This window comes from Vulpes vulpes, chromosome 6 (assembly GCF_048418805.1).
Source record: "Vulpes vulpes isolate BD-2025 chromosome 6, VulVul3, whole genome shotgun sequence".
NCBI classification, from domain to species: Eukaryota; Metazoa; Chordata; class Mammalia; order Carnivora; family Canidae; genus Vulpes; species Vulpes vulpes.
This window is the reverse complement of record NC_132785.1, coordinates 120954119-120967650: the sequence shown is the minus strand read 5'-3', so window position 1 is coordinate 120967650 and position 13532 is coordinate 120954119. Positions and strand designations below refer to the sequence as shown.

Below are 13532 nucleotides of genomic sequence, written 5' to 3'. Positions count from 1 at the left end.
GGTTCAAGTAGTATCTAGGGCCCTTAGTCTTGCCATGTTGTGGATGGCAGCCCCCTAGAGTTACAGAGCAGCAGGCCCTGACCTCCAGGCTTCCCAGCCTCCAGAAAGCACCCCCTCACCAACACGCCTCCTTCCTTGGAGGACAGAGGCAAAAGACAAAAATGTTGCGAAACCCCTAAGGGTCCTAAGCATTGTTCATCGATTTCTAATAAAGTTTTGGAAAATTCCTGAAGGCCCCAAGTTAGGGGATATATATTAAGAACAATTGTAACAGCTCAACTATTTCACTTTAGCCTTTTAATCTGTTGTTCTTTTGGACTTCACTTTAATAATTCAAAAGCAGGAAAAGTAAAATACTGAGTTAAAAGTCCTACAATGAATGCGCGTTCAGGCATGGAGGGTGAAGGGCCAGATAAGGCAACAGTCTGGGAGTGTCCTGGTGGCTCGGCAGCAGGACACGAGGGGGACAGGGCCCGGGTACAGCAGCTCCACGCAGAGAGGCCAAGCCCTGGGGATCTACCTCCGGCCAAGAGCCCCCTCCACCTCTTGCTCTCAGGCTCCAAGGCTGACAGACAGTGTCCAAAAACAAGAAGAAGACCTGCAGTGTCGCCAGCTGTGGCTTTTTGGGGCTTTGTTTTAGCAGAGCTGGGGCTCTTCCAGGAAGGCGTGTGGGGGCGCCCTCTCACTTCCCCTCAGAGCAGCCCGAGGGGCCTCCTAGCTGCCCTCTGTCCTCTTCCACAGGCTCTGAGCTCTTGGTTCTTGGGTCTGTCAGTGGCCCAGAAACACAGAACTCAAGCCACAAGGCTCAGTTGATCCCTTCCAGGGGTGTGGATGTAAATGGGGCTTGTGAAGCCCTCCAGGACTAGTAAGGGGGGGCGGTCAGCACCCCTAGGACCAGGACACGGGGAGGAAATCGTGCCACAGGAACTAGAAAACCTAGAGAGCCTGAGACTCAAAAGAGGGGCTGCTTCGCAGGAGCTGTGATTGGAACAGATGGAGATGAACCCCTAAACAAGAAAGGAAGGGGAGAAACACCCCAACCTCTCTCCACCCTCCCTAGTCCCCCTGAGGGTGCATGTCATTGGCCAAACCCAAGGAACAGGGAAGCCCAAGACATGCAGAGGAAGGCGTCAGCCTCCCGGGGCACAGGGCAGGGAGAGAGGACAGGACGGAATGGGTGGGTGGCCGCAGAAATAGAGACCAGCACAGTCCCTGCGCTGCGACAGTACCATGGTCCACACCGTCCTCCGCAAGCCTTGGGGCCTGGGAAGAAGGCCCAGCCCTCTGCTCCTCCAGACCTCATAATCCAGAAAGGGCATCCCAGCCCCCAGGGCGGACAGTCCGTGACCAGAGGGGGCTCCGTTCAGGGTCCAGCAGAGTCAGAAATAGAGGCAGGCACCCCAGAACCGGCCTGGAAGGAGGCCTGTGTGGGAGGCTCAAGCCCTTGGGGGACGAATGGGCAGCGGCCGGGCTACAGCTGGTGGGAGAGCCGATGCCCCCTCCTGTTGCCCAGGCTGACCTCTGCTGGGGGCTGTAAGAGATAGCACCATGCGAGCCAGCTGTCTGTCTGCATTTTTCTCCGGAGTCAATGGAGGATGTCTTGCTCACGGCCAATTCTTTTTGGTTAATAATTCATTTGAAACATGCCTCTTCTCTCAGGAAACAAAAGCATTTCATGTCCCTGTAAAACCATTAAAAGGAAAATTCAGTGATGAACCCGGGTCTTTTTTTAACTCTCACAGCCTGGAGTCCTGGGGGAGGATTTCCGAGAGATCTTTGTGAAGGGCCCCTACACAGCCTTTGGGAGCCAGCTCACCGGGAGGATGGTTCTAGAATCAGCTGGGGTAGGAAGGTGGTTCTGGAGATCCCAGGTTGGTTTGGCATCTGGGGTGCAGGCCACAGGGCCTACAGCTTCTGCAGGAGTGGGAGGAGACAGGAGCAGGTGCAGAGCGGCACCTCGCAGAGCCCCCACTGGGCCTGACCTTGGTGGGAGATGGGGTCTCATTAGCACTTTGGACTCACAGACTCAGTGAATCGAACTGCAGCCTGAGTCAAAAAATGCATCCAGAGTCCCAACTCTGTGCTAGATGACATGGTGCTCGGGGGTGAGGGGCTCCAAGGGGAGGAGCCCAAGGAGGAGCACCTGCCCCAGACCCAGGGCCCCAGTAGGTTTCTAGGAAGGGGGAAGGAGTTAATCAGATCAAGGGCCTGATGAGGAGAGCTGCTCACATTGGGACTGGCGCATGCAGTGGCTCCCAGGTCCCCTGCCAGTGACCCAAACTCTGCAGGGTCCCCAGCCCAGGAGCCCACACAGCTTGCATTTCAGTGGCCTCCTTGCCTTGAGCTTGCTGTAAGCAACTTCTTTCTTTTTTTTTTAAGATTTATGTATTTACATGGGGGGAGGTGAGAAGGGCAAGGATGGGTGTGGAGCAAAGAGGGAGAGAGTAGCAAGCAGACCCCAAGCTGAGCACGTAGCCAGGACCCTGAGATCATGACCTGAGCCAAAACCAAGAGTCGTGCTTAACCTATTACACCCCTCAGACACTCTCAGCAGCTTCTTTATTCACAGCTGCAGGGTGATGGAGCCCCAGAGCCCTTGTGTGCTCTGCACCCTGAGCTTCCACCCAGGGCTCCTCCCCACCCCCAGGCCTGGCATGCACATGGCATCAGACAGCCTGAAGTTGTTCGAAGAACCCAGGACTGGGAGTCCAGAGCTCTGTGCCCCGTTCCCAGCTGCCTGCCACCCCCCCAGCTCAGCAGGTGTCGCTGCCCTCCCTGGCCTGTTTCCCTTACCTGTAGGGGAATACCTAGGGCATTTCACTGCTCAGAGGCATCCATGCAGACGGAAGTGCCTGCCAAAGTCTAGGCCAGGCGGCGGGGCTGTGCTTGGCACAGGGGCTCCTGTCCTGGGTGCTTTGGGCACCATCTCTGCCCGCGGGGTACCCACCTCATGGGGGGAGGAGAGGGTGTTCCACCCTCCGAAGGGGAGTAGCCAAAGGGACTATCAAGCAGAAATAAGTTGTAAGCAGACACAGTGAAAGAAGCCGTTGGTCCAGGATGGGATGGGGACCTCAAACAACGATGATCCGTGAGAGTCACCGAGACAAAGCTCCAGGGTGCAAGGTGCCCAGCGCCCAGGTAGGAGGGCCAGGCCTCAGACCCCTAGCCGGCCAGGGGAAGGAAGTTCCCAGGCCCCTGGACTCTTACGGGGGTACCGTCCCAGGGTGGTGTTTTCAGCTTCTCTGACCGCCACACCGTTGGTGCGGAGAACACCTGTGCTGCAGAGAGAGGACGCATCCCCATCCCCTTGGGGCCCCTGCCTCGAGTCGCCCCCACACCCCCGGCCCACGAAGCACACCTTTCCTCCTCCAGCCGTCCGCGGCCCAGGCCTTCACCTTCTGCCATTGATTTGCCAATTAAGCTGCTTGATGGCCACCTCATTCTGATTTAAGGGTATTGGCTGACAGACGGAAGAGGCTACAGAACGGTGTGGCCACCAGTGTGGCCGGTCCCGCACACCATCAACTGCAGACAGTGAGCAAGCGTGCTGCTCCCTGGGGGTGGGCTCAGGTGCACCTGTGTGTGTGCGCGTGTGCCCGAGGGTGCCAGAGCACACACATGGTCGCTGAGCCCTGGGGCTCCCCAGCTTGCTCTACAGATACTTACTGAGCACCTACTGTGTGCTGGGGATGAGACTAGATGCCAGGGATGTAGAGATACACGAGGTGAGCCCCTGCCCCCTCACCAGGGGGGGAGTGGATTAAATACACACACACACACACACACACACACACACACACAGGCAAGTTAATAAATGAGGTGCTTGGAACACCTGGGTGGCTCAGTGGCTGAGCATCTGCCTTTGGCTCAGGGCGTGATCTCAGGGTCCTGGGATCAAGCCCCATGCCGAGCGGGGAGTCTGCTTCTCCTTCTCCCCCTTCTTACCCCCCACCCCCCACCCAGCTCATGTCTCTCTCACTCTCTTTCTCAAAAAAAAAAAATATTTTAAAGAAAAAAAAGGGGGCAACCCGGGTGGCTCAGTGGGAGGGAGGAGGCTCAGCAGTTTAGCGTTGCCTTCAGTCCAGGGCGTGATCCTGGAGACCCGGGATCGAGTCCCACGTCGGGCTCCCTGCCGTGGAGCCTGCTTCTCCCACTGCCTGTGTCTCTGCCTCTCTCTCTGTGTCTCTCATGAATAAATAAATAAAATCTTTTTGAAGAAAGAAAGAAAGAAAGAAAGAAAGAAAGAAAGAAAGCAAGCTGTTACACAAATAAATAAATAAATGCTTTTAAAAAGTGTGAGTGCTGTGAAGGAGGGGGAGGACCAGGGTGCAGGAAGGGAGAAGGAGAAGGGGTCAGGGGTGCTCCTCCCACCCCAAGGCTCAGGAGTGCTCTGCCTTCCTGATGCAGCTTTAGATCAGAGAGAAAGCTTAGGGTTTTTACACCCACCACTGCCTTTTTTTAATGGTTATTGAGGTAATACATGCACATAGCTTGAAATGTCAAACGTGCCACAAGCCTAGTGAGAAAAGCAGAAGCCCCCTGAAGGGCCCCCCGCCCCCCCAGTCACACCCTTGAGAGACAGCCACTTCGGGTGTCAGCTGTCCCCGTCCTCCCTCCACGCTCTAAGCGATGACTGTGCCGTTATGAGAATTCTCTTTCCATTTCGCACATTACCTGTTGACGTGCCAAGATCGGACAGAGCGCCGCCCCGTCCCCACCCCTGCCCACAGGTGTCCCGCGGGGGGGGGGGGGTGCTGACTCGCGTACACCTTAGCGGGACCGCGTCCTGTCTGCTGCGGAGCCCCCTCGTGCAGGTGACTCCCCTGGAGTCAGCAGTGCCTCTGGATGCGGCAGGTGGCTCTGTCCCCATCCCCGGGAACTTGCACACTCGGCCCTCCCGCCCTCCCTCTCCCCTCTTCCGTTTCTCTCTCCAGCCTGATGCTATGGTGGGGGGGATTTTTTTCAAGATCTCCCTTGAATCACAGACTCCACAGCAGTCAGCCAGGGAAGTTAATGTTCTTTTCAGAACTGACATTCTCTTTGGAGCTTTGGGTGAGGGGCGGTGGCCAAGAAGGGTCGGTTCTTACTGAGTGTGGCAGGTAGAGAAGACCGGGTGGCCTGGGGCCATGGAAGGCCACCGAGGGGTGGAAATGAGTTTCCTGTGGGGTCGGAGCCAAAATGAGCCTCCAAGGTCGTGGGAGGAAACTGAGTCCTGGCTGGGGAGGAGAGCAGCTCAGGTCACAGAGGTTCCCAGCCCTCCTGGGTGCTCTGGAGCTCGCAGGGAGCTGCCCGGCTGAGCACTGCTAGCTGAGCCCTTCCTGCTCCTCACTCAAGCCCCAGGCCGAGCGCCGCCTCCTCTGACGGGCTTCCTGGGCTGGTCTGGATCCTTCTTCCCCGCCCAAGCCCTGGAGCTGTCACTTTGCCTGATTCCCGTCTCTGCTTTCTGCTCTAGGCAGGTTGATGTTGGTGTCTACAGGTGCATGTGCCCCCGCGTGTGTGTCAGGGACTGTGTGCACACTTGCACGCACATGTGAAGGGGGGGTGGCCATCTCGCCTTCCTCGTCCCTCTCCCTGACTGTGTCCAGCACGTAGTCACTAGTCCATGACTTTCTGTGGCTTGAATGGAGGCTTGTTTACATAGACTTGCCAGATTCTACTTTTTATTTATTTATTCATCTATTTATTTGATTAAAAAGTGACAGCACATACCTACGCAGAGAGGGGAGGGGCGGGGGGGGACTCTCAAGCATACTCTGAGCTGAGCCCAGAGCCCGACACGGGTCTCCATCCGACGACCCTGAGATCATGACTTGAGCCGAAATCAGGAGTTGGGTGCTTAGCTGACTGAGCCACCCAGGCGCCCCCAGATCCTACCTTTTAAATTAGCAAACTTAAATAAATAAATAAATAAATATTTAAAAAAATAAATTAGCAAACTCTACTGAGAATTTTGGTAAACTCGGTGTTTTCTCTCCCTCCGGGTGAGTGAGGTAAAATCTGCTTTTCGGGTGGCATGTGCCTGGTTCTCGATGCCTGGCCTGTCTCAGTTGGGGCGTCCTCCACCCTCCGCCCTCCCTCCGAGCCCTAGGCTCCTCCCCCTTCTTGCTGGGCTCAAGCTGGAGTAAGTGCTCAGTGACTCAGCGGCCCCCCACCTGCGCCCCGAGTGACCCGGCCTCCCTCCCGCCCGGGTGACACCCTCAGGCCCCACCATCTGCTGCCGCCTCCTCCTGCCCAGGGCGCAGGCCACCAGCCCAGCCCTCGCCCCCCGCCTCCCGCCGACCTGCACAGTCGGGATCAGAGCTGGGCGGGAGGAGGACAAGACCGCTGGGGCCCCGGGGGCTGAGGACGGGAGTGGAGCCCCGCACCCAGCCGCCTCTCGCTGAGCTTCCAGGAGCGAGACAGTCACCTTGAATGCACCTGGGATCCCTGGGGTCTTGAGACTGGAGCTGTCTCTGCACCAAAACCTCCTGGGCCAGGTGGGGCCCGATGCAGACACTTGAGACGCAGCCGCTCCCATCTGTCACTTTTCCCTGCTGTCCCCCTCCGTTGCTGTAACAACACCGCGCCCCCAGGCGCCAAATCCAACCTCTCCGGCTGCAAGTGGAAAGCACCGCGTCTAACTGTACCGGGAGCCAGGTCAAAGCTGGGGTGCTCCGAGGAGGGACCGCCTTTGGCCGGGCCCCGAGCACCGACACATGGCCGTGGCTGCTCCGGGACCATCTTCCTTCCTTCGGGACCTCGGCTGGGTTCTTGTGCTTTGCTGTAGGATCAAGCCTCAGTCTTCCAACTTCAGCACCGGTGCCCTTTTCCCCGGGGCCCAGGCAGTCCAGGGCTTGCTTTTCCTCAGTGGTGGGGTCAACACACAGGCTTCTTTTGAGTCCCACATGCCACAGTATCTCTCATGATTAACCCCCACCACAATCCTCCCTCTGAGAAGAGATTGGGCCCAGAAGGGGCAGGGGCACTGTGTGTCCCCATCTGCCTTGGGCTGAGATGCTTATTTGGGCCCATTTATCCCCCCTGCCCTGCCCCCGACAAGGGACCCACCTGCTGTAGTGGGAGATGGAATCCCATCCTGGTGGTAGGAGGCAGGCAGGGGTGAGCGGCTTTGTCTGCCTGGCATGCCTCATGCAGTGGAGCCACTTGGCACCGCAGGCCAGTCATTGACAGACAGGCCCATTGTGGGCATGCTCAGTCCCAATGGCTGGGAGACCCAGACGGGTCCCTGCTTTTGGGGGGGGCCTTTTGTCACCAGGAAACTCCATCCCTCACTGAACTCATCTCTGTAGACAGGCTGGGTGGAGGATGTGGGGCAGGGCCAGGGTTTAGACAGGAATCCCTGATTTAAGGAGGCCTCCGATGGCTCCCCACTGCACTCGGAATGAGATCCAAACGCCTGGGCCTGCTGGCTGGGTCCCAGGGGCGAGCAGAAGCCCACGAGACTCACGGACGCCAGCCTTCGGCTTGCTCAGCCAGAGATGCCTGAACAAGGACACCCTAGGGAGGTGGTCCAACAGTGGGCTCAGCTGGAGCGCGAGGATGCTCGTCAGCTGCATCCCTGGCTCACCTTCCCCCAGGTGAGGGAGGAAGTGGCGCCGGGTTAGAAAGGAGTCTGCTGCTTCTCACGGTCGACACCCTTGGTGGCTCACACGGGCTTTTCCTGGCTTCTGACCCAGGTTTGGAGACCTCTGCAGGCCACAAAGGCAGCTCATTGTGGGTGGATGTGTGTGTGTGTGTGTGTGTGAGGGGGTGGCTATGGGCGAGAGTGTATGGGCACTCGTGTGTGTGTGTGTGTGTGTGTGTGTGTGTGTGTGTGTGAGGGGGTGGCTATGGGCGAGAGTGTATGGGCACTCGTGTGTGTGTGTGTGTGTGTCTGTGTGTGTGTCTGTGTGAGTGGGGTGTATTTGTATGAGTGTGTGTTCTGGGGTGCGGGTGGAGGGGAGGATGAATGCTTTTAGAAGGGGGAATCCGAGGCCTCTGAACTTTGCTGAAAACAGACCCTTCCGTGGGGCACAGGAGGCAAGAAGCGAGCCAGCAGCCCTCCCTTCTCAGGCTCCTCAGAGCTGTCCCTACCTCCAGCTCCCACAGCAGAGCAACAGGCTAAGGGGGGGGGGGACTGGTCAGATCATTGTCAGTGGGACCCAAGAGGGGTGCCTGGGGCCTGCCCCCACCCCACCCAGGCCTGCCACGCGGGCAGAGGCCGCTCCTGCAGAGGCTGTGGCTGGTGCACGCGCCCCCGGAGCTGCAGGCCCAGGGCTCCGTGCAAAGAACGCGGAGGACCCACTGCTGACCAGCCCTGGGCCAGGGTGCAGGGGTCCCGGGTGGAGAAGCCACCACCTGCAGGCAAGAACCCCAGACGCGGCCAAGGAAAAGCTCACTTCCCTTTCTCTTGGTTTTAGGAACCAGGCCTTGTAGGGAGTCGTCTGTGGCCCTCCCTTCCTGCACCAGGGTGCAGATGCCTTTCTTTGCTTTAGCGAGATGGCCCAGGCTGGCTCAGAGCGCCGCGGAGCCACGCTGGGTCCCAGCGAGCCTCTCTGGCATTTCCGGAGCCCCACGGGTACACAGTAGGTAGGACGTCTGTGCAGACGGCAGTGGAGCGTGCCGGGCCCGCGCCTTGCTGCCACCCTCCCGGCAGCAGTACCGGGAGCTAACAGACACTTACGGAGCCCTTCCTCTATGCCAGGTGCTCATCTGAGTGCTGACCTGCATTAACGTCTCTCCTCCTCTCAACAAGCCTATGGGGCGGACACCCTTATGGTACCCATTTGACGGGTCAGGAGACTGAGGCATAGACGGGTTAAGTGGCTTGCCCAAGATCACACAGCTCGACGTGGTGGGGCCTGGGTTTACTGAGCCGTGACCTCGCAGCCCTTGGGCAGCGTCCCCCTGAAGTGCCCTGCTAGTGGAAGGACAGTGCAGGGAGGGGCGAGGTGGAGCCATCTCCCCCTGTAGATAAAACCCCAGATTCCACTGGGCCTCCGTGAATCCCAGGAGGGCTTGGGGAGTGGGCTGGGGCAGCAGCCCAGAGAGTAGAGTGGTCGGGGCCTCAGCTCTGGTGGAGGAGGCGAGCAGACCAAGTCCATTTCTCAGGAGAACCTTCGGGACAGCGTCCCCCTCTCCCCTTGCCGTGCCCAGGCTCTAGGAATGCTCCTGGTGGTGGGAGGGGGGGAGGCTGTGCCAGCCACAGGTGCCACTCTGCTGGGTGGAGCCCCTGCCCACACCCCCTCCGTCCTGTCCTGCCTGGGAAGCTGGCTAGGACCATTGACAAGGCCCTGGGGCTGTCCCCTTGCCTTGTCCTCAGTGTCCCTCCAGCCAGGCTTGCTTCCTGCCAGGCCCTCTGTGCCAGCATTTCCCTCCAAGGCCCCGGGGACTGCAGAAGGCTCTCCTAGCCAGCAGCCTGGCCGTGGAAATGTCGCCTCTTCTCCCGGCAGAAGAAATCCCGCTGATATCCTCCCCTCACCCTAAAGAGGTGGAAACTCTGTGCCTTCCATGGGGTTCCAGGCCCCTTTCTTCATCTCTCCAGTATCCCTTCTGGAAGGCTCTTCAGCGTTATCTCCCCTGACCCAGACCTGCTCCAGTTGATTTTTCAGACCTGGCCCAAGACTGAACATTTATTAGGGAGAAAGCCGTGTGGGTTTGGGCTCCAGAGTTTTTCCCATTCGTGGTTCCTGGACTCCTGTTTCTGATGCCCACCCTCCCCCTCGAATTTTGATGACAAATGTAGGATTCTGGCTGGAGCCCATCAGCGTGGGCTCTCCCTATGAGAAAACGCACCCCCTCCCCAATTTCCCAGACCCTGCAAACTCAGAGTCAGAGATGAAACCCACCCAGCAAAGTCAGAACTGCTCGAAGCCCCTGGGAAGAGGTAGGTGGGCAGAAGGGAGCGAGGAAGGAGACCCAGGGACAAAGGCCGGTTTCCATGAGCCCATAACAAACAAGGCAACTGTCTGACCCCTACCAACCCGGGGCCTCTGGGAAATGTCCGTGAGTATCTCCATAAATAGGGTTTGGGGGATGTGCTGGGTTAAAGCAAAACGAGGCCTCTTGGAGGCCTCTCCAGAACTTTTGGAACTCTCCAGGAGGAGGGTGGTGGGAGGAGATAGGATCCAGACCCCGAGCCAGGGGACAACCCTTGCTGGGGATGCTGACTTCATGAAAAGCTGTCTGGGCAAGGATATGGTAGGAGCAGGTGGCAGTCCAGGCCCAGACACCAACCAGCTCAGGGACCTTGGGCAAGTCACCGCTCTCCCTAAGCCTCAGTTTCTCCATGAGATGAATCCCTTAACCCCAGGCCTAGCTTCTCCAGGGGACCATTGGGAGAGGGGACAAGAAAATCTGTAACGGAGAGTGCTTTGCACAAAGTGTGATGCACCGCAGGAGAAGTGCTGGTTTGCATCTCACATTTCTAGAAGCCACCATGGCTCAGCCTGACACCCCGAGTGAGCACACTTGGGTTTCTCTCTGTTTCGTGAGCTAATTCTGCTGCAAGAAAAAAGGGAAGAGTTAATAGCTATGACCTCAGGGTGTCGCCTCCGAATGGGCCTGAGAATCCCACCCGTGAAACTGCTAACAACCATCCTGCAGACCCTGCCTCCCCTAAACTAATTCACCTAAGACTCTATCCCATAGGCACCAGACTCTCAAGTCTGGAATGAGCTTCAAGTGGCCCAACATCAAGTGTTTGAAAACCACCAGGGTGCACTCCTTTAGTTTGAAACTTTACTACCACCACCTCTGCCACCATCAACCCAACACCACCACCACCGTGACTAATGCCAGCATCAGCTGCACCATTACCATAACCACCACCATCAAGCCAACCACCACCATCAACACAACCACAGCCACCACTATTGTCACCACTGTCGTTACCATAGCCACCACCGTCACCACCTCCACCCACATTTCTATTCCCACCACCTCAAACCCCATCACTGCCACCAGCATCACCTCCTCTGCCATCTTCTTCATCATGTTTTCCACTTACCTCTGATCACACAGAGGGGGCTGCAAATCCAATCTCTGGCACCTCTCCTCTTTTCACTGTGCACCCCCAAATATTCATCACATCTGCTTGCTCATAATCAAAGAGAGCAAAGCCTGACTACATGTCCTACTAGGCTGACCATACGTTCTCCATTCTCATTTGTCCAGAATAGTCCCAATCCATGCCTGTTGTCCCTGCTTCATTATTAAAAGCTCCCCTGTTTCGTTCTCAACCGTGCCCTGGTGTGTATGACACTTTACGTGGTCACCCTCATTGAGGCCACCTCCAGCGTCCTATTGGCCCCCACGAGGCCCAGCAGCCCAAGGATGCTAACCCGGAACAGAACCCGGTGGGCTCACTGGAAGGACACGATACCCCCACCCCAGTCACTGGTCATTAATGGATGTCCCTGCCTCCCCTCCCAGGAAACCACTGAGAAAAGAAGAGAACGGCACCAGTGTTGCTGAGTATCCCATGACCTCCTCGCCGAGCAACAAAGGGGCCGACGTGAACAGCGCCGTGGTGTGAGTCTGCAGACTCTGGACCCGCTGGTCAGAGGGGCACATTGGTGGCTTTAGTGAACACGGGAGAGCAGGTGACAGGAGCTGAGACCGGGCTTGCCTGGGACTTCTGAAGAAGACACCATCCTCTCCCCAGCCTTGCCCCAGGTTGCCCGTCTCTTTCCTGGCTTGTATTTGATTTACCATCTCCCAGCCTCGCTCTGACGAAGCCAGGGAATCTGTCTGTCTGCTGGGCTGGGGAGGCCTCCCACTTTAGCCAAGAGAAAGGTGATCCGGGGATCCCTCCCCAGCTGGAAAACCTCTCCTCCTCCCCAGCAAGCCTGTCCGCTTCTCCATTCACCTTGCATCCCCACGGAAGCCATCGGCACAGCCATGAGATGTCCCCTTCCAAAGGTGCTTCCCACCCATCTGTCTGTCACCCCCTCTGTGACTGTCTCCCACCCGTTCCCACCACACCCCGACCCCTGGCTCTTGACTCCTGACCCCCTGCCACGGAGGGCTGTGAGCCCAGCCTGCAAAGCCCCCTCCTGACTGAGCACGCAGAGGGGCTCTTACACCCAGACCTAGTGTCTGACCTTCCAGGGGCCAAACAACTCCCAGAACACCAGGCCGAGGAGCCAGGAAGGACAGAGGCCCCTCTGCCTGTCCTCAGACTCATTCCCACACCTGATCCTCATCGGAGCTGATGCCTCCGTGTGAGCCAGGCCCTGCCCTCCCCAGGCGGAGGCCACCCTTGTGCCAAGCCCACTGTAGGCACTCTGGGCTAGGCTGACCCAGCCTGGCACTGGGTCACCCCTACGACCCCCTGAGGCCCTGGCCGGGTACTCAGCCCCCTTCTCGAGTGCCCTCGGCCTCCCCTCACCCACCAGGCACTGGTGTTCTCTCGAATGTCTCTTCCCGAGGTCCTGTGTTCTAAAAGTGCCGAAACCTCCAGAAGGCTTGGTGGACAAAGGGAAGGAAGGAGGATGGAAGGCGAGGCCTCTCCAGGCCTGGGAATCCCAGGTGGCCCCTGGCCCTGTGGGCATGTCACTAGCCCCGTGGAGACCGTGGCCTGTGGCTTGGCCTCCCCCGGTGGATTGGGAGGACATTCCCCACCCGAGGGTTCCCTCACGTCCCATCCAGTTGCTCAGAAGGAACCAGACACATTTAACGGCTCAACCCTCCCCACGTAGGGACTTAGCTAGGCGGACCCTGCCCGCCGCCCAGGCCACCAGTGTAGTTCCCAGGAGGGCATTTGGGCCATGGTGAGACTTGCCCATCCAGGTAAGCCTGACAGCACACGAGTCCCCATGTGAGCCCGGACCTTGGAAATCCATTGTCCTGGAGCCCTTGCGCCCCTGGAGTTGCCTGTGTTCCGTTGTGTTTCAGAGAGCAGAGGGGAGAAGGTGAGTTGCTGTGACTCCAACCCAGGTCCTCTCCCCAAGGTCAGCAGGAGGAGGCTGAGGATAGGCCCAGGCCCACACCTTCGCAGAAAGGGTCTTTCTTTCCAGTTCTCCTTCTGTGCGAGGACCTGCTTAGGGTTTAAGTTTGGATTTTGCTTTCCTTGCCTACCTTAGCGTGGCACCGTGCCACCGTGACCTTGGCCATTGCCCCAAGCCGGTGAGTGCTCTGTGGTCCTCTCCGTCCATGCCTTCCACTTCCCAGAGGGACGCAGAGCCAGTGACAAGAGGCTAGAGGGTGCAGGTCTTCAGCAAGGCGCCTTCCCTCACGCTGAGTCCCCAGCCGTTTCCTGAACAGATACCTAGGCAGGACCCCCGCCCTGTGCACAGGCCACCCCAGGCTCAGAAATGAGGGGGAAAAGGAAGGACCTGGGCTAAGGGGTCATGCAGCAGTGGGCAGCCAGCCTGGAGAGACATCCAGGGAAGCAGGGCACAGGCCAGCTTTGCACAATCCCACTGGCCCCACCTTCCCTGACCCAGGCTTCAACCTAGGAGGTTTTACAATTGGCCAAATCTTCAGGCCCTGGCAAAGCTCCCCATGAGGAACCTTGACGACCACCCACCACGCTCTGGGGCCAGCATCCC

General features: G+C 58.2%; 1 protein-coding gene across 9 annotated transcripts in view; it reads left to right on the top strand.

Annotated features, from left to right (window-relative positions):
- PRIMA1 (proline rich membrane anchor 1) overlaps positions 1–12439 on the top strand; it is a 58630-nt gene extending 46191 nt beyond the window's left edge. For 5 of the 9 annotated variants that reach the window (XR_012002296.1, XM_025982553.2, XM_025982552.2 and 2 more), the window contains one exon: positions 11413–12439. Coding sequence is in view for 4 of the 9 variants with exons in the window: in XM_025982553.2 (XP_025838338.1) it covers positions 11413–11515 (103 nt within the window). In the remaining 5 variants the exon portion in view is untranslated. Of the gene's footprint in view, positions 1–8399; positions 8569–11412 lie in introns of all 9 variants that reach the window. The other 4 variants (XR_012002297.1, XR_003232755.2, XR_012002298.1 and 1 more) reach the window with 1 other exon arrangement.
- The last annotated feature ends 1093 nt before the right edge of the window (positions 12440–13532 follow it).